General features: G+C 39.7%; 1 protein-coding gene across 2 annotated transcripts in view; it reads right to left on the bottom strand.

The window, feature by feature from the left end:
* Positions 1 to 20,385, bottom strand: part of PLA2G4A (phospholipase A2 group IVA) — a gene marked incomplete at its 5' end in the record, with an annotated part of 122,930 nt that overhangs the window by 71,544 nt on the left and 31,001 nt on the right. The window contains 2 exons of one of the 2 annotated variants that reach the window (XM_081120802.1): positions 16,101 to 16,182; positions 16,305 to 16,361. In XM_081120802.1, coding sequence (XP_080976928.1) covers positions 16,101 to 16,182; positions 16,305 to 16,361 — 139 coding nt within the window. Of the gene's footprint in view, positions 1 to 16,100; positions 16,183 to 16,304; positions 16,362 to 20,385 lie in introns of those variants that run through there. The other variant, XM_081120801.1, reaches the window with a different exon arrangement.

Raw genomic sequence — 20,385 nt, 5'->3', positions numbered from 1 at the left:
GTCATGGTATCACAATGCTTGTGTTCAAGTGGCCCTTATTTTACTTAATAATGGCCCCAGGGTGCAAGAGTAATGTTGCTGGTTATTTGAATATGCCAAAGAGAAGCTTTCAAGTGCTTGCTTTAAATGAAAAGGTATGTATGTACATGTAAGAAAAAACATAGTATATATAAGGTTCGGTACTGTCTACCACTTTCAGGCATCCACTGGGGTTCTTGGAACACATCCCCCCATGGAAAATGGAAGATGAATATATCTCTCAACTGGACCATGGGAGACAAACAAGAAAACACAAAGACTGACAGGAATGGTGGCAAAGGGAATGGGCCAGAAAACAGAAGGACTCTACCCACCTCCTCAACCGGGAGATGACTGTGCCTTCTGCTTCACCACGCTTTTGCCATGCTACAGTGCTCAGGTTGCAAACCAGAAATAAAACTACATGTTTAGGATAGCAGGCGGTAGGAGATTATAAAGAAAAATATTTTTCCGCTTTTGAGTAGAACTGAACATGTGATTTTAAAGAGAATATTCAATTGGCACTTTACATTAAATGTACATAAACGGAGCTCATCATCATCTCATTGGGCTGGTTCTTTTTTACGGAGCTAATAATGCTTTTTATCTGTTTCCCTGAAATATTAGAAATAAACAAAACCAAGCAAAAACCAATTAAAAAAAAGTGTGTGGGAAGGGGTGGCATGAAGATGGTAAACACCATTCATTCATTCAACAAATATTTGAGTGCCTGCTGCACGCCAGGAACTGCCCATAAAGCAGCAGTTCGGCTTTGATTGGGAGCCAAACACAAAACTGCAGATTTGAATTATGGAAGTGAGTCAAGCACTAAGAGCCTAATTTTAGAGGCAGGGGTAAATGGGAGACAAGTAGGTACAGTAAGCCAGTGACTAGTAACTCAGTCACCCAGCTTATTAAACACAAACTCAAACCGTAGGTGGAGGAATTGCCTTTTGAGGCTTGGTCTTTATCTGAATCTTGCAAGAGGTGAAGGGAGCGGTTTTCTTGGGCCAAGCAAGAAAGAGAAAGCAGAAAGTGAAGCTCCTTGGGAGGAACCGGAACGGAAAACACACAGGTTGAAGTGGCCTAAGTCACCCAGTGATACATCTTCTCAGCCATTCGGGACTCTCAGTGCGTCACACGCTCTAGAGGCCAACGCTGCGTTTCTATGTGAAACCATCAACGGGCCTTTTTTTAAAAAAAAACGGAAATTCTGTTCAAAGCTGTCGCTGTGGACTCTTATTTTAACTTTTCAGTAAAGTCAATATTCTAACACGTTGCTCACGAGCGGCAGTGTCTCTAGTCTCTCCTCTAGCTTCATTAGCAAGAGACTTCAAAGTTAAGACGGGAAAGGGTGCTGGGCAGTGAAAGGCCACTGACAGCTGCAAACTTGGACACTGCAAGCTGCATCACTGCTGGTCTCTGCAGCATCTGTAGCAGTGGCAGGCCATGCAGGATGCAAAGATGATTTAAGAGGCTAGTTTAAAATGGGATTATGATAATCGCATAGCTCACTTTCTTTGTGTAATCTGTAATCTTCACTGGCATGGTAACTCGGGGCAGCTTTGAAAAGGGAAAGCAGTTGCAAAACTCAGCCCAGTGCTTTAGAGAAGTTCTTAGAAATGCATGAAGGAAAAGAAAAGTCAAATGCAGAAAAGAAATGGGTTGTGTGTTTTTTTCTCCCATGCATTTATTTCGTGGCTTTGTGAATTAATGCCTTTGGGTAATTGGGTATTGAGTAATGGATTCAGTTTCACCTTGGTTAGTTCCAAACAGGTGGTAAAGCAGAGATGTAATGTGTGGGCAGAGACTTTCTTATGTCTCATCCTTTTATTTAAATCTCGGCAAACAAAAATGTTGGGGGTGTGGGATACAGATCTTTGTGGCTCCTACAGAGATAACGTGAAGCTACACGCACCAGGATAGCTTTAGAATTCCAGGGTTATAAAACCCTCATAGGCCTCAGTAGTTCAAGGAGTGCCCTAATTAATAACAGGCCCACTTGTCATTTAGGCTTTGTCTGAGAAATATATATTATAGGATTAAAAGCTGATGGCTAGGTCGGCCGGTGTGGCTCAGCGGTTGAGCATCAACCTATGATCCAGGTTCAATTCCCGGTCAGGGCACATGCCCGGGGCTTCGGGCTCAATCCCCAGCAGAGTGAGTGCAGGAGGCAGCCGATCAATGACTTTCATTATTGATGATTCTCTCTCTCCCCCTCTCCCTTCCTCCCTCTGAAATCGATAAAGATATATTTTAAAAAGCTGATCGCTGGACAATAGTGTGGTGAAGGCCTGGGGCAGAGGGTGGGTGCAGGGTGGAGGGAGTTAATGGAGAAAGAAGGGGTACATCTGTAATACTTTTAACAATAAAGATAAATTTTTTTTAAAAAGACCATTTCATGAAAAGAAAAGAAAAAAAGCCAATGGCAACTCCTAAGCTCCAAGTTCTGTTTGAAATATGCTCCATTTGCTTTCTCATTTCCATTTCTCTCAGTAGCCACTTAACCCCTTCACTTCAAGTAAAAATAGCCCATCACCTGTTACAATTCTTGTTATAAACAGCAAAAAATCCCAAAAGGAAAAGTACCCCCAAGTTCATAATCAAAATATCACATTCTGAATAGCTATGATAGTCGTGCTGAGCTTAAAGCCGTTTCTCAAAATGCAATTCACTGAACTATCCTCACAGAGTCATCTGCGGTGTTAAAAACAGAGACACTTTGCATCTTCAACCAGTTTTCAACAAGGGCTTGCAAATGCATTTTAACAACTTGACCAGGTACTATTCTCGTGCATCTGAAGAATGATGGTATAATAACACCTACAGAAGAGCAGAAACATTCTGGCACTGAAAAGTCAACACCGTTACTGGCCTTCTGGAGTTATTCTGCTCACAGACTATATTAAGCAAACCCAGTAATTCACTTCTGTTTCTCTCCAACCATTAAATACATTTTCAAGTGGCCACATGAAAACAAGTCCAAGAATAAAGCTCACGTGGGTGTGTTAGTTGGAAATCTGTTCAAGGTGATGGGCTGATAGTCAAGCTCTCTGCTTCAGTTACCATCAGAGCAGGAATGTCATAGTAAGATCAAAACTCAAAGAGCCATTTCTTGAAAGAAATGCCTCTGAATACTATTCTCCAATGTGGTCGGTCACTCCTTTGAAATCTTTATGATTTAGTGATAATGGTAATTACCTAGAGAACTTAAAGCTTCTAAACTTAAAGGCTTAAAAACTTAAAGTTTTTATGATTGCCAAGATTTTCACTCTCCCTGTACTACGCTCCCCGAGGTGCTGACAAACACTCTAGGAAGGTGATGGTTAGCCCGAATATAAACGTATACATTTCAACAACAGTGTAATATAAAGCTTTTACTGAAGGTCAGATACATGCAGTAAAGTTAGAAGATCGTAACTGTACAGTTTGTTGAATTTTCATACACTGAACTCACCCATGATACCACCACCCAGATCAAGATCGAGATCATTACCAGCCCTCCAAGCCTCTCTCACCCCCTCCAGAAGGGTGAACACCACCCTGCTATCTGTCCTCAGAGAATATTTTTACCTGTTTTTTTAATCTTTACATAAATAGAATCAATATATACTCTCAGGTCCGGCTTTGTTTGGTGAGATTCATCCACATTGACACGTCTAGAATAATATATTCACTACTGCTGATGTAAACTGTTCCACTGTGTGAAAGCTCCATAAAATGTTTATCCATCCCACTCCTGATAGATATTTGGATGGTTTCCAATCTGGGCTATTACCAATAGGGCTGCTGTGAACATTCCTGCACCTGGCTTCTGGGGCACATGTATGTAGCCTTCTGTGGTGAAATTTCTAAGAATGGGACTACTTGGACACGGGATTGTTATGCTACTGAGCGCCTGACGTTAACAGCCACATGGCACCACATCCTTCCCAACAGTTCATGTTGTCAGTCTGGTCACTTTAAACATCTGGTGGATATGTAATGGTATCTCAGCATAGAATTCACACATCCTTTAGGACTATACGAGGTTCTATATTTCTTCATGTGTGTTTTTTTTTAAATATGTCTTTATTGATATTCTGAAGAGAAATTCAGTCTGTTCTTTGCTTTTTCGAACCTGTCTTTTCTCCTCTGGGTGCTTTTCAGAGTTTTTTCTTTGTCTTTGGTTTTCAGCAGTTTTACCACGATACACACAAGATTGGTATTTTTTTGTACTTATCCTTGGGTTCAGAGTACATACACATGTATAGCTTGATACAGTATATCAGTTACCAAAAAATCGCAGCCTTTATATCTTCAAATATTCCTTCTGCCCCATTCTTTCTCCTCCACAGTGCTTTTTATTTATTTATTTATTTTTTATTAGCCACAGTGCTTTTTAAATCACGTCCCAGATATTCCTTATGCTTTTATTCTATATTTAATTTCCATTTTTGTTCTCTGGGATTCAGTCTGGGTATTTTCTACTGTCCTATTCATTTCACTAATTCCCTCTCTTCCACTGTGTTCAAACTACGCTAAATCCATCTGCTGAGTTTTAAATTTCAGCTACTGTGTTTTTAGTTCTAAATTTTCCATTTGATTCTTGTCTCGATAGCTGGTTTCCTGGTACAATTCTCCATCTATTTCTTGAACATATTAATCTTAGTTATTTTAAAGTCCATATCCAACATCTGCAGATCTATTTATTTTTCCTGATCTTGCTTTTGTGTGTGTGTGTTTTTGGCAATCCTGGACTGAACGCCAGACCTTTTTAATAAAAAATTGTGGGGGGAGCAAGACCTACCTCCGTAGAGACCCCTCTTATTTTCTGGCAGGCAGTGAGAGTAGCAGGGAACTCAGTTTAAATCGAATGTTGAATTAACTCAAATCTGTGCGAGGCTCAGGGTAGGTCTTGTTCTTCCCACGCACAGCTTCTCCAAGGAGAGCCCAGGGTGTTTACTGAACTCTTTTCCATTTGGCAATTCCAAACTCCAGTTTTTTTCCCTCCCTAGCACCGTGAGGCTGCCAATACCTCTGCTCTGTTTCCAGATATTTTGTGTTTCCTTTTTAGCCTGCTGCCCTGTGCAGATTAGGAATGTGGCTCACACACGAGGGAAAGCACTGACTTTCAGGATTCTCTACGCCTCCCTTTCTTTGGGGGCTCTGGCCCCTGCAATTCTAACTGACTTGGTCCTGAAACCTACCTTTTATGTCCCCAAGTCCTTTGAGATTGCCAAAGCCCTGGTGTTTTCCCTGCCTCTTCAGGGCTTGGCTCCTTCCCACATCCCCATCAACTCCCAAACCTACCTGCGCTCGGCAGTGGTCGGAGGGGGCAACGGCCTGCCCCACACCGAGACTGCTTCAGTGACTTCTCCTCTCCCTGAGCTCTAGTCCCTCAAATCCCAGTTCACTCAGCAACTTCCAACCCTTCAGACACTTTAAAATTAATTTAATCTGCATTTTCTAAATCGCTCTTCAGGGAAATCAATGCTCTGCTATCAGTTACTGCTGCATAGTTTAATGACCATTTAGTTATTAACTTGACCAAACATATATTAATCCCTATTTTTTATTTTTATTTTTTGGGTTCTTCACATGTCTGTTAAAGCATTTACTGCTTTTCTCAAGTCACCTGCCCTGCTCACTTCTCATCTGAGGACACAACTCAGATTCTCACCTCACTGGGAAACAGAAGGAGTTGACTGGATGTACTCTTCTAATATATACACATTTATAGTTTTAAAATGTATTTATTCATACTTAAGTTCTTCCCTCATGTCTTAGAAGAAAAAGCATTCATCCATACACTTCTCCCTCAACTCCACACCATTCCACCTTCTCTCACAGATTTCTCATTTATTTCTCCCCAACCCCAAATGTAATCTATACAGGTTTGCTTTGCCCTGGCTACTTTCTCCCAGTCTATAACACTGATCACCCTAAAAAACAGACATAACTTTACTGTCTGCAAATTCTTCAAGATCTTTACCTTCCTCCATCAACACTTCTGGAAAAATAAATGTTGTCTGCATGTCGTGTTTCTAAATCCCATCATCCCATACGTTTCCAACCTACTGTGCTCTGTCTTCTTCTATCACCATTATCAGTCTGTTCTCTCTATTGTAACTTTTGGCAGCTTTATTGAGACATAATTGGCATATAACCTTGCGTAAGTTTAAGGTTTATAACGTGATGATTCGACACTTATATACTGCCAATGATTACCACAGTAGGGTTAGGTACCACCTCCATCACTTCGAATAATTACCATTTCTTTTTTTGTGGTGAGAAAACGCAAGATCTAGTCTCAAAGCAACTTTCAAGTATATAATACAGTATTGTTAACTATAATTACCATGCTCTACATTAGGATGGGTAGAACTTACTCATTTTATAACTGGAAGCTTGTACCCTTTGACTGACATCTCCCCCCACCTTACGCCCAGCTCCTGGCAATCACCAACCCCCTATGGTAACTTCAATGTGAAAGTCAATGAGCTTTTCTCAATTTTCACATTATTTGGCATATATGCAACACCCTTGGGCAATTCTCTCCTTTCATGCCCAAGATATCATTGTTTTGTGAATCCCTGTTTCTCTAGATGTTTCCTCATGTATCTTTTATCATTGTAATGCCCTCCCTTCCTCAATTCACCACAAAATTGTGGACTTTTTCTTTTTTATCTCTTCCAAGTTTCTATTAGGAAAAGGGAGTGAACCCTTTAAAAAATTTAATGTTCAGGTAGTCAAAAGCAATCTGAAGAGGAATTATCCCAGTTACATAGATAGTCTAAGGACACTCAACAGGCACCCCTCAGGTCACATAACAACATCAATCCTGTCGTCTAATTAATCTCAGATCCTTTAAAGCCCATCATCTTCAGTTGCTCTGCTTTCCTACTTGGTAAAATTGGCCATTGCAAATTATATTCCCTAGAGGACTCATTTATATACATCTGCATGAAATAATTCCACAGAAATGGAGACACAGAGGCACCTAGCAAGTTGAGTGAGGTCATTTAGAGAAGGGGCTTTAACCTAGTCCTTCTGAAGCTAAGTTGCTTGCTTTTTCATACACACCAACACTAATAACGTTTACTTATTTTTGCTTCTATTACACTGTAAACTCCATGATGGTAGGAACCACATCTTTCTTACTCACTACTGTGTGCAAGAGTCTAGCCCAAAGTCTGAACATGAGAGGAACATAATAAATATTAATGAAATAATGGTTGATGAGCCAGCACTGAGCAATACTGTCGAAGAGGTGACCTTTATCACAGGCACGACAGTCACCCCTCTCGGACTTCTTTTTACTCGTGGGTGATAAGTGTCCACCTTCCTTTCTAATATACATCAATGTCAGTCATTTCGTCCAAGTGCATTTGTATTCAAGCTTTATTTCCAAAAAACAGACGCTAAATAATTTTAATTTTTAATCCGCGAATCCCAGTGTGCTCCCTTACTGACTCCAAGGAATAAAGAAGAGTGCTAACGGGCTTGTTTAAAGGTGGCAGCCCTGCTCCCTCCAGAACAGGCTCAAAACTGGAGCTGTGAGGGCTCCAGATGCTGACAGGCAAGCCCTGCAAATTGCTTGGGAATACAGAAGCTGGAAGTGTTGGTGGAGAATTCAGTGTGGTTTAGTAAAACAGAACTTTGGCAGTGACTCTGTATATACCGGAAAGAGAAGAGCAAAGCCCTTACAACAGCGACAGCATCGTCTAGGAATTCAAATCATCATAGAATACTTTCCCATTCGAAAGTACAAAGTCATTTTATCAACACTATTTTGCAATCCCTTTATCGAGCAGTCTCCAATCTGAACTCTCTTTTTCATTTCCCCTCTTGCTCACAGCCTCAGGTCTAGATTAGTGCTTTCTCAGGTCACATGCCTCCTTTCGTAAAGGGACATGAGATTATGAGAATGTACCACCAGCCAAATGGACGTTAGGAAAAAAGACCAGTATCATCTACTCTCGATTCACTTGGTGCATTGCGTACTAACGATTGACCGAGTCCATTAATGAGGTGGGCTACCATCCGGCATATAGTAAAAATGACATCGTAAAAATGTTCATATGCATGAGAAAACAGAGAGAGATTGCAGAGCAACACAGAGAAAGCAAAATGCAGATCTAAAACAGAAATGAATTTTTTGGTTTTGCCTGCATTGCCCTTCTACTCAAATCTCAATGATACTTTTTTGGAAGAAAACAAAAATACTTTTGGAATCAGTATCTATGCCTGGAATGTTTTAAAGGTTTATAATCTAGGGATGTTCTTGGAATCTGTTTAGGTTGGAGAGGAAGAGTAATTCTCCAGATGTTCTTACGTAATATTATGAAACATGTTTATTTATATTATTAATTTTACCTATATGGATTTAACTATGTATGTGGATTACACTCTATGCAAAAATAATTCCTCCTTTTCATTAAAACAGGAGTTCTCAACCTTGATACCACTGACATTTTGGGCTGGATAATTCTTGGCTCTGGGGCACTATCTTTGGCCTCTACCCATTAGAAGCCAGTAGGGTCCCCCAATTATGACAACTAAAAATGTCTCCAGATATTGCTGAACCTGCCCTGGGAGATAAAATGGACCCACAGTTTAGAACCACTGCACTAAAGCAAGGCACGATCCTTGCTACGTGACATTTATTCACTAACATAAACCATTAAAAAATAGCCAAGGTCCTTAAGTAATGTGTATTAGGCATACCACATCAATCCCATTTTTACAACCTTTTCTTGTGATTTTTTTCTCCAAGTTGAAATATCCCACATGTATTCCACATATGAAAATGTTAAATTATAAAACACTTAATATCCATTCAATTTGTAAAGGCTTCTCAAAAGCTTATTGCCAACAATTTTCAAAATCAGTAACACTGTATAATCGAAACACACAATTACGGAGTATATAATGTCTTCGGTTGGTTTTCCAAAGATATATATATTTGGCACCCCATAATTAATCCAAAAATGCTTAATTAGATTAATTCAAAAGTGACACAAAGTTCTGTACACTGAAACTCAAGAAAATCCTAGAAAGCTATGGATAGAAATAATCAGAGGTATTTATTATCCACAAGGAATGGAGTATAAAATTATTTTTAAAATTCTCTCTCTAGTGAGGCCAAAAAAGGAAGCAATATCCAAGAAAAAAGATATAATTATATATATTTTGTATTTTTTTATTGATCCAAAATTCTCTGAGATCTTACGACTATGCCAGACTCAAGGCTAAGAGCCTATTTTCTAAGAAATGAGTAAGACGGGCCCCAGTCTTACCCGGGTATGATTAGACTCCTGTCTGATGAGTGCCAAACAGAAGCCTGGACAGCTGTCAGGGCAGCACAGGAGTGAACTGTGCCCAAGAGCATCAGTTAGACAATAGTAGTATCATCCCACCATTTGTTTCTCTCAAGTTAAAAAAAGAAGGATCTATGAATTTGCTCAACACTGAAATTCACGATGGGTATTTCTTGCCCCCAAGGTGAAAAACTGAAAATTATCCCCGTGCACACACTATCCATAAGGAATATTCTTTGGTTCATATCAAGGTTATATTTAAGAAATAAATGTCTTATACTGATATCTGAAATATTTTAACAATAAGAAGTAATATTTATTGAGCACTTACTATGCGTCAGGCATGTAAGTGCTTCACCTATGTCAGCACATTGAATTCTCACAACTATTAGATGAGAGAAAGACAGAGAAAGGAAACTCGCCCAAGGACACAGGACTAGTGAGTAGTGTTGGGCTCTGCAGAACATGATTTTTCATAAATATACTCTGCCTCTTCCCTGGAAATTTTGATCACAAGAATGGCTTCTAAAGAGGAGAGCGTGTTTTCATACTAATTTCTATATTGCTCTTGCTGCTGATGAAGAATCCCGAAAGATTAAAAAGGGACATTTCTCTACATACATACCCAACACCCTGCCTCTCGCCCAATGTTGACAAGTGGGAAGGGTGAATTCGAAACTTCTTTCCAGGGAATTATTAACACTTTGTGTGGAGAGCTGTGTCCTTTCAAGAGGGCTAGTCCTCTGGGTGGTCCCAGGGGTGAGTAGATTAAGGTTGCTGCATTGGAGAGACAAGACCAGAGGAAAGAGGGCTACCTTTCCTAAAACTTAAGTGGGTTTCGATTTTCTTTTATTACAAGTGCTGGAAAGCCATGCTCCTTGTGCACTGCGCATGGCATAGTAACCACAGGATGGCCATGGGGGCTGGACTTGAAGCACTGTCACCTCGAACACAGTGCTAGGGTCTCTCTGGCGTGGCATGTGATCACTGGGAAGACTACTTTGAGAGGCATTTCAGTGAAAATGCCAAAAGTGGAATCCAGAATCCACGAGAACATTTACCTAAAGATTTGATGCCGGTGATGGTAGCCACTAAGCCTTACAACAGGCCCTACTCCTAATTTACAGACAACTCTGAGTACCTAGAATGCCCGTAGGACCATGGGGCAGGGGAGACCACCCACACTCTCCCACCCATTCTGGCGAGCAGGGGCTGAAAGTCCAAACTAATGAGATTTAGAAAAATCATGTGAGATGAGGTGAGATTTCATGGACCTGAGTAATCGAGAGACTATGCCCTGCCCTGCACTGCGATGTGTTAACTCTTAGAGTAACTGCTCCATTGAACGGCAGAGACATAAAAAGCAACACAGTGCAACGTAAGAAACGGAATGTGTGCCAATATTTAGTGCTTGGTAGCTAGTTTATATCTGAATATATAGTAAGAATCAATCTGCAAAGGGACTGTATGTTTATTTCAAATCATCTGACAGATACTCCAGATGCATCCCTCCTGGGTCGCCAGCTCCACGCCAGCACTGCTGCGGATTCGTCCTAGACCAAGGTCCCTGAAGGGGAAGTGAAGCTCCAGTGTGCTTCTTCTTTCCTCAAGACCACAAGGGGGTACACACCCAATGTTCTCACGAGTCCCCACAAGAAGTCAGGTGGTGCAGAACACTACAAAATCGCCCATTCCACTTGAATCACCCTGTTTTCATACCTATATCCTCTGACAATACGTGAAAGGTGACCATTTAAATTTCTGTTCTGCAGAACAGCCCTGTTTTCAATAATAAGCATTGATGTAAACTTTATGCGGTCAACACACATTACGCCACAGGTGTGGCCCATCTCCGCGAAGCTCTCTGCAGAGGAGGGGAAACTACTTCCCAATGTTGCAGTTCAGCTAAAAACAGAGCACTGAGAGTTACCCTGCCGGGGTCTGAGCTAGGTCTCAAATATCACAGTCACAAGTTAGAAAGAGGGAGAATTAAGTCACTGTAAAGTATTTATGGAGGATATCTTTGTTGTATGAGGGAAATAACGTGTTTGTGAGTGTGCGTGCATTTACAGTACACTCCATACATTTGATCATTTAACTTGAAGTATGCACTGTGACCTCTGAGACAATAAAAACATTCCCTACTTTTCCCATCCTTTGCAATCTGATATAATCATAATTACAGTATAGAGAATTTACAATTTCTTAATGTATTTGTGATACAGATTTAAGGCATTCGTGTTTATTTCTATTATACTTTTCAATGATAATGTAACAAGTCAGGTCATTAATCCTCTATAAGAATTTTAAAAATAAAAAGTATTAAGTTGTTTATGATTATCTCACTTAAAAAAGTAAAATCAGCAAAGCCCAAAAACCTTAGAATCTTTGTCCCACTTTAAAATATTTCAAGTCTTCTCTGCTCATAAGCTGTGTAGACTCAGGCTAAGCAAACACAGAATAGAAGAAATTGCCTAGATCCTGTCTCCCAAAATGTAGTCCATGCACCAGCAGTGTCTGCATCACTTGGAGGTTAGAATCTACTCCCCAGACCAACTGAGTCAGAATCTGCATTTTGAACAAGATCCCCTGGTGGTTCGCATGGACCTTAACATTTGAGAGGCACAGTATGGGGAGATTAGGTCAGCCTCAGACCTGCAAATGACCCAGCCGTTTAAAAATTAGGAACTTGATACAGATCTTGCTATGAGTTTATCTGAAATAAAACATCATTTATGCACAGACACAGACATTATTAAAAATAGAAGCAGAAGGTTCGTTCTCAAGAAAATCTTAAAACAGTACCTTAAGACATTAAGCGATACGATCCTATAAAAATTGGTTTAAATACAATGAGCTTATAGTTCTCCCAAGTGTATTTATTTTTCTTATAGTAATTTAAATGTTGGCATTAAGCTCTGTTGTCTCCTGAATACTTAAGGAAAGTAAATCCATCTGCAATCCTACAACTATCCTTAGAAGCCCTAATGTTTATGACGCAAATTTTGTAAAGAGAAAGAGGTTAGTGTCCAATGAGACCAGACAAGAATCCTCAGCACATATGCATAATTAGGCTGTTAAATATATTTATCAGGGTATGGCATTTTATCGGTTCAAAAGCCCTACGGTACTCCTCTTCTGGTTTCATCTTAGGGAATGAAACCTGATTCTATCCAGTTCTGGATTCTGGGACTACCCTCCCCTATATCCTACTCGATTTGTATTTTCCCCAACACTTTTTGAAAAGAGCAGAAACTCAGGGAGGAAGCCACCACAGTGTGCCAGCTGCTTCATTTGGTTATAAAATGAGGTCTGTGACCATGGATAAGAGTTTCATTTCATATGCGCACAAAGAAAACTTTATTACCAACTGCAGTTTTACTGTCACTGAGGTCACTCTGCAAACATATCTTCTGTTAGGAGGGGAAAGAAACAGTGGAGAATACAGAGTTTACTCTGCATCCACCCAGCACTTAGCACCCTGCGCGATGCTGACATGCCCTCGTTCACATGTTACATCTACTACAACGTCCCAAAGCTTCAGGAGTGAGAACTATGTTAATACAGCCAACTTAATGCAAACTACCTATTTTAAAAATAAGATTATGGTGAGTCAGGTGCAAACTGGAACTTCAAACTACCTTTCCAGAGGACGTGAGCATCAGAGCGCAGGGAAGGGTTGGCACTGGGCCCGGGGCACTGGGCACTGGGTAGAAATGATACATTGGAGCACACTGAGAAGAGCAGCTGTGTCTGGGAAGGTGCTGTCTATTCTGGAATGGCCCACAGCCCTCGGGTGGAAACAAGGAAATGAGTGAGATGTTATGCTGAAGATGTCAGCTCTGACCCCTCCAAACATAGCTCATGGGGTGCTGCGGATTTCACTATGATGTTTTACGGGGCGGTATGGTATTTCTAAATGAAGCTCTTTAGAACAGGCTTATCAGGCACAAAGTAAAACATAGATTTCATCTTACTATTATCTATAAAAGGAAGAGCAGATATAGGTATTTTACCAGGAAACAATGGCCTGATTTGTGTGGTCCCTTGCAAGAGCCCCCACAGGCAAAGCTGAAAGGCCCAATACTAACGTCGTTCTTAACCAACACGCGAAACTTTCTGGAAATCTGCCTTTTTAAGTAAATGCAGACACTGTCAACAACAGAAGAGAGTGTAGGTTTCTGTTATCTCGGTCTTCGCAGATCGTAGACATTTTGCATAGTTCTATCCTTGTCTGTCTTTTTTCATTGTTTTAAATATGTCTTTATTGATTTCAGAGAGAGGAAGGGGGAGGGAGAGAGAAACATCAATGATGAGAGTCACTGATCGGCTGCCTCCTGCACGCCCCATCCCGGGAATCGAGCCCGCAACCCGGGCCTGTGCCCTGCCCGGGAATCCAACCGCGTTCTCCTGGATCCTAGGTCGATGCTCAACCGCTGAGCCACACCGGCCAGGCTATCTTCGTCTGTCTTTAAAGACCTTTTATACACAAACATCCCCAGTTCAGCCTATCTGGTCATTTGTACAGATCAAGCTCACCAGCAGCAGCATCACAGCTCCTCCTGGAAAGGGGCAGCTCATGCCCACACCTTTTCTCCCTACAGCCTCCTCCCGCTTCTCACAGTGTCTGCGCCGTGCACGTCCTTTCACGTTTTCATACTGACTCATCCCTGCCTTCACTTCCCGGTGACTCTCCCTTGTTCTCTACCCTTATCTCTTCCCGAGCGCCTGCAAACTCAGTAAGGTGATTTAAAAGGTTGGCAATAATTCCTTCCCGTCATGGAAAAAAATTATGTGATAACGCAAACAAAATAAAATCAAGTTACAAACGCGGAATAAAAAGTTCCACAGAGCACGGTAGCACTGTCCTTTCCCTTGTAGCGATGAATCTCCGGTGGCTATTCCTTCCATGGGTCCTGCACCTTAAAAAAGAAGGTTCTAGGGATCAAGGGGTCTCACCTGTGTTGTGCACACTGTGTGGATCCAAAATGTACCTGCCCCCTGCTTCATGAGATGAATGAGTATCTCATGCTCATTTTTAAGTAGTATTTTCAATGTCAACTCAAATAGGTTTAAAATGCCACCTGCAGCGTCACTCTCTCCCCTGTGCTGATTAGAAGCAGCCAGGGCCAAGGCGCCTGCAGCCGATGGGGAAGCGGTTACGGAATCGGATCCAGGCCAGTTGAAGGGGACTCACAGGATCTGAGCTGCTACCGGGCTCGTCTTAAGAGCAGCAACATGCACTGTCTACACGGCTGAGCTCCTCGCTGACAGGAAATGTTTGCTGCCACTTTTGTAAGAGTTGACTATCTTTCTAAAGTCAGACCAAGTCAGTAACTCGTGTGCCTGGCAGGTAACTGTCAAGGTCTTTAGTTGAATTAAGAATCGCTTTTCTAACTAACAGTACGGCCCCTGGAGTGGCAAGGCCTGTGCCTTTCTCAAGGTCAGGAAGGACACCAGTTTTTAAATATGGCTTCTGATGTGGCTTCTTTCCCACAGGAGCCCTTCTTCCAGCGAACTCGCATTTTAATGATGAAAATGCCATGAATTATAAAAAGCAAAATAAGAATAATAACTTAAGAAGAACATTACCGAAGGAGTGATTCAATGGGTTAGACCCAGGTACGAAGCAAAATTTAGAATATAAACCCCTAGATTTGAAGAAACTGTCACGAAAATCACTGCTCATCCAAACTCCTGCCATTCGATTCTACCTCCTGTTCGCCTCTTTCCTTCTATGACTTTTACCAACTCCCTGGACACCCTTCTTCATTCACTGAAGTCCTGAGCGCAGCGCTCGAGTTCACCTTTTCTTAGTATTTAACGTCTCTCTATCGGCCCATTTTCATCCTGATTTCAACAAGCTCAAGTCCCTCCTACTCTTCAAAATAAAAAGCATATTCCACCTTCGCCTCCAATACATTTCACAGACTGTGGCCAATACAAACATGTTTTTAAATGGAGATCCAATGATGTGACTCATGACTCAAATGCCACCAGAGTCTTCCCACTGTGTCTCTGATAAAATCTCAGTCTTCGTCTTTGTCATATTAGTACGTGTCCTCCTCGACCTGGCTGCCTATTTTCCTATTTTCTTCTCTATTTCCCAGGCTGAAAGATTCAATTCTCTGTTCTTTCTCTAAAACCTGTTCTGAGAGGTACACTGCCATTCCCATGTTTTAGCAATAATCTAAAACTTCACCAAGTTCATCATCATTATAGTTACCCATCTTTCTTTGTACTCCCGCCCCAATGATCCCCAGCCATTTGAGTGGTCAGATTAACCTGGAAAACTGCTCTTCGGAGAGAGCATGGAAAAGGAAACTTCCACCAAGCCAATTCAACAGTATTCTCAGGCCTTGGTTCATATCATTTCAAACCGTCCTATACCAATTTCTGTAACTATCTCCACACATAATAGACACACTCAAAGGCATAAGAACTAGAGAAACTGCATTTTTAAAAATCCTATAGCCACAATACCTCACAGAGGCGGCTTTGTTCAAGGTCGACTAGCACTTTTTTCAAAAGCGTTAAATAGAATTTCTTTGAATTCCAAAGATCTGCATGTCATAAGACAGTCATTTTGTCTGACTTCAAGTACTCTAATTTAAGTGAAGGTAAATGCTGTTCCAACAGAGAGAAGGGCATCAGAGAATTGTTCAAAATGTTACCGGTCAGAGATCTAGAGAAAGAAAACCACATTTAAAGAAGAGACAGCCCTGGCTTATGGAGGAACTCAAGCAACTTTGCAACAGAAAAGTAAATAAAGGCACTTACGCAGGTCACCGAAGGCCCCCTTTGTCACTTTGGTGGCACGTAACACCACTACCGTGAACTTGTGGGAATACTGGTGCTCCACCTGGAAAGAAAATGATAGTAAGTTAAAAATAAGCTTCCAATATAGAATCCAAGTAAATTGGTCTCGTTGTTTCCTTGAGATGAATTAAAAATATTCTAGTTGAAAGGAAGCCACGTGCATACCAGAAACATTCTTTGATCTGCAGGCTGTTCCTTTTTGGATTTTCTCCTCTCTCCCATCACAGAATTAGTGAGGAGTTTAGATCATGCTTTCAAGTGTCACTACAGCTTGACGACTAGGACTTCTCTGCCGTCAGGTTTACCAAGCGCCTGGGAAAAATGTAAATCAGGACTGGAGTCCTTCTAGGAGCACAATGGGGTTTTGTACTGGATGACTAAGAAGCCCTGCCTTAGGAAAGCGGGGTCAGAGTGAGATGTTTACATTATGTAGGTTTGTTTATTTTTTATCGTTACTGTTGAATCAAAGTCCTTTTTGGCAAGACATTTCCAGAGCAGTTTTCAAAATCCTTTGGACCCAAGGCAAAATCAGGTAACTAATATTAATTGTAATGCATTTGTCATACACCATTTGCAAGAGTGTTTAAAGTTTCTATTAGCTTAATAGTGTGCATGTATATCATAAAAGTTAACAGGTAGAAAACTTTATTAAACACCTAACTAGAAATTTGTTATCAAACAACAAAACAGAATGGGAAAGCAGGAACTCACATAGTTCTCTGAGCAACTGAAAAGATTACGAGTCTTTATCTAAAGCTCAAGCATTTTTGTTTAATCTTAGAAGAGGCCCACATTTATAAGCTACTCCTACCATTCTTAATTTAATAGACTTGCTTAACCATAATTGATTAAAAAGAAGCTAAAATACAGATAATAGTGAGAAGTGATATAGTCTAAAAACAAATAGGTAGCAAAATATTGTAAAAACAGAGAGTCATAAAGACCAGCATTAGTGGGATCAAAAGTTATAGAGCATTCAACAGTTTCTGAACATATCTCTCTATCAATAGAGTAATTAATGTCCAGATTCATAATATACCAACAAGATGAGGTGAAGTCATGAACAATGAGTATATTGTGTTTGTAAAGGCAGAGAAGCATATAAAATATTTCAAGAGAAATTCTTTCTATATTTAGAAGAGCTTTGAGTAGCCAAAGTTTTATGCTACATAAGTGAAATGATCAATCATGAAGAAAACATGAATCCTTTTTTTTAAGAGTGCGGCCTTATATTATAGCTAAAATTCATATGCATGCACTCCCTCACCAGAGAGAAAACAGAGAGAGAGAGAATGAGAATCTACTGTAGTTGTAAACTTCAAAACCCCTCTAAGAGCAATGGACAGATCCAGCAGGCAGAAAATCAGTAAACACATAATTGAACTCAATGACACCATCAATCAACCAGATTGAATTGCCGTCTGTAGACTATTTCATCCAGCAATGGCAGAATACACATTAGACTGAAGCTTACATGGAACAATCATACAGCATCTAACTCTCAGACTACAGAGGCGTTAAACTAGAAATCAGTAACAGAATGATAGCTGGAAAAATCACAAAGTACTTAGAGATTAAATAATATACTTCTAAATAACATATATGAAAGAGGTCTCAGAAGACTTCAGAAGTTTTAAGATATTTGGAACTAAATGAAAATGAAACTACTACTTATCAAAATTTGGAGGATTCAGTGAATGTAGTGCTTAGAGGGAAGTATATAGCATTAAATAATATATATGTGTGTATATCTATATCTCACATATGTCATATATAGGATGTCCCCAAACTTGTATACACACTTTGAATAATTATTAATTCCAATGGATTAAATCCGAAGAGAAAGAAACATCAATTGAGCTATCAGCTTTCAGTAGTGTGTACATTTTCTTGGACACCCTGTATATATGAAAAGAAGATCTAAAATTAATCATCTAAGTGTCTGCTTTAGGAGACTAGAAAAAAGGCTAATTAAGTCCAAAGTAAGCAGAAGAAAAATAGTAAAAATTAGAGCTGAAATGAATAAAATTGAAAATGGAGAAGTCAATAAAGAAAGTCAATGAAACCAAAAGTTGGTTTTTTAACAAAATGAGTAAAACTCAAAAGCCTCTAGCCAGATAAATAAAATAAAATAAAAAAAAGGTAGAGAATACAAATTACAAATATAAATAAATGAGGGAAGTTCACTAATGATCTTATGGACATTAAAAAGATAATAAAGGAATACTATGAACAACTCTAAACCCACAATTTGATAACCTAGAGTAAATGAACCAATTTCCTAAAAGACATAATCTTCCAAAAGTCACACAAGTAGCAAGACAATCAGAATAGGTATATGTCTATAAAGAAATTAAATCAATACTTAATCTTCCAAAACAGAAAACACCAGGCCCAGATGGATTCATTGGTAAATTCTACCAAACACTTAAGGAAGAAATTACACCAATACTCTTCAATCTCTTCCAAAAGATAGAAGCTGAAGAAATAGTTCCTAACTCATTCTATGAAGCCACATTACCCTGAAAACAAAATCAGACAAAGGCATTAACAGAAAAAGAAACTACAGACCAATATCTCCCACAAACATAGATGTAAAAAGTCTCAACAAATTATTGCCAAATAAAATCCAACAATATGTAAAAGAAATAATAACCACAACCAAGTGGGATTTATCCCAGGTATGCAAGGCTAGTTCTGCATTCAAAAATCAATTAATGTAATTCATCACATCAACAGGATAAAGAGGAAATATCACATGATCATGTTAATTGATGCAGAAAAATTATTTGACAAAATCCAACACCTATTCATGATAAAAATTCCCAGAAAGTTAGAAATAGATGGGAACTTGAAATAGATGGGAACTTCCTCAACTTGATAAAGAATATCTATAACAAGCCTACAGCTAATATAATAATGGTATAAAACGAAAAGCTTTCCTATAAAGATCTATCATTCAGCTCTACATTTCAATTTGCTTTTTTTCCATCGGCCTCAATTCTGTCTTAACAATAATGAATGAAATACTTCCATACTGTTCACAGGAAATATGGAGCAAACCAACCACTTTCTTTGTTTTTACAAGTTCATTTTGGAAACAATGTAAATCTTCAGATCACCTACAAATTATTTTCAAAACAGAACAAGAGCATCAAAATCATTTCAATCTCTAAGGGCTATAAAGATTAATGAGAGTATCTATAAAGTAAGTGCAAATTCTTAGAGAAAAGTGCTCAATTTCAATAAAAGACTATCCAAATACTTTTCTGATAATCCTTGCCATGTTTCTGGGGACAATATCACATAAAATTTCAAACTAGTATGAACAGGGCTAGCTTCTGACCTGAATAGGAGACTTTTCATTATGTTTCAAGGATAGTGCCAGAGGAAATGATATTATTGAATCCACAACAGTGTTCCCGGGGAAACTAATGACTCAGCACAATGCTAGTTGGTAGTTGGCAAAAAGAGATGCCATATTTCAATTGAGATGTCAAATATAAGCTCAATATACTGACTTAGTCACCAAGATTAAGCCTTGCCTTCAGGTCTTGGATTACCTGACTTTGAGGGTCTTTCTTCATCTATAATCTTTTCCATAGTGAAAATCACAGTGCTTTTTCTTTTCGATATCATAATAACCCAGTCATGAAAACAGCTACTGTATTAAATTCATTCTGGAGAATTATATTGACATCTGTAACTAAAATGACTGGATATCGGGAAAAGAATCAGTCAATTTGTGCAAAATCAACTTGGTGATTGTCCTAATCTGTCGAAAGTTCTACTGTTACAAAAAGAACCAAAGAAATAATCACAAAACAAATGCGAGGGTGGAGAAGGTAGATTCTGCATGCCAATTTTTTTTCACTATTCAGCTACCATTGCCTAATTTTAACTCAAATTAAAACTAAAGACTGTTAGTATGTTGAGGACTACAGACTCTCAGTACTGAGCCCAGACACTGTGATCACCACAACCAGCAACAGACAACTTCAAACAGAACTCGGAAAGGTTTTTTAAAAATTTGCTGCACTGATACCATCCAAGAGTCATGATACTTTTTAAAATAAGATACTTATCTCCTGTTTCCCTTCCTGGTGTGGCTTTATAAAAGAGAATCTAGAGAGATTCCTTGTCCCTGCTACCTTGTGAGGACACTGCGGCCATGAACTAGGAAGGGGGGGCCTCACCAAACACAACCGTGCTAATGCCTTAGTCTTGGACTTCCCAGCCTCCAGAA

The sequence above is a fragment of the Miniopterus schreibersii genome, assembly GCF_964146895.1.
Source record: "Miniopterus schreibersii genome assembly, chromosome: 19".
NCBI lineage: Eukaryota > Metazoa > Chordata > Mammalia > Chiroptera > Miniopteridae > Miniopterus > Miniopterus schreibersii.
The sequence above is the reverse complement of the archived record's forward strand: the minus strand, read 5'-3'. Positions and strand labels throughout refer to the sequence as shown.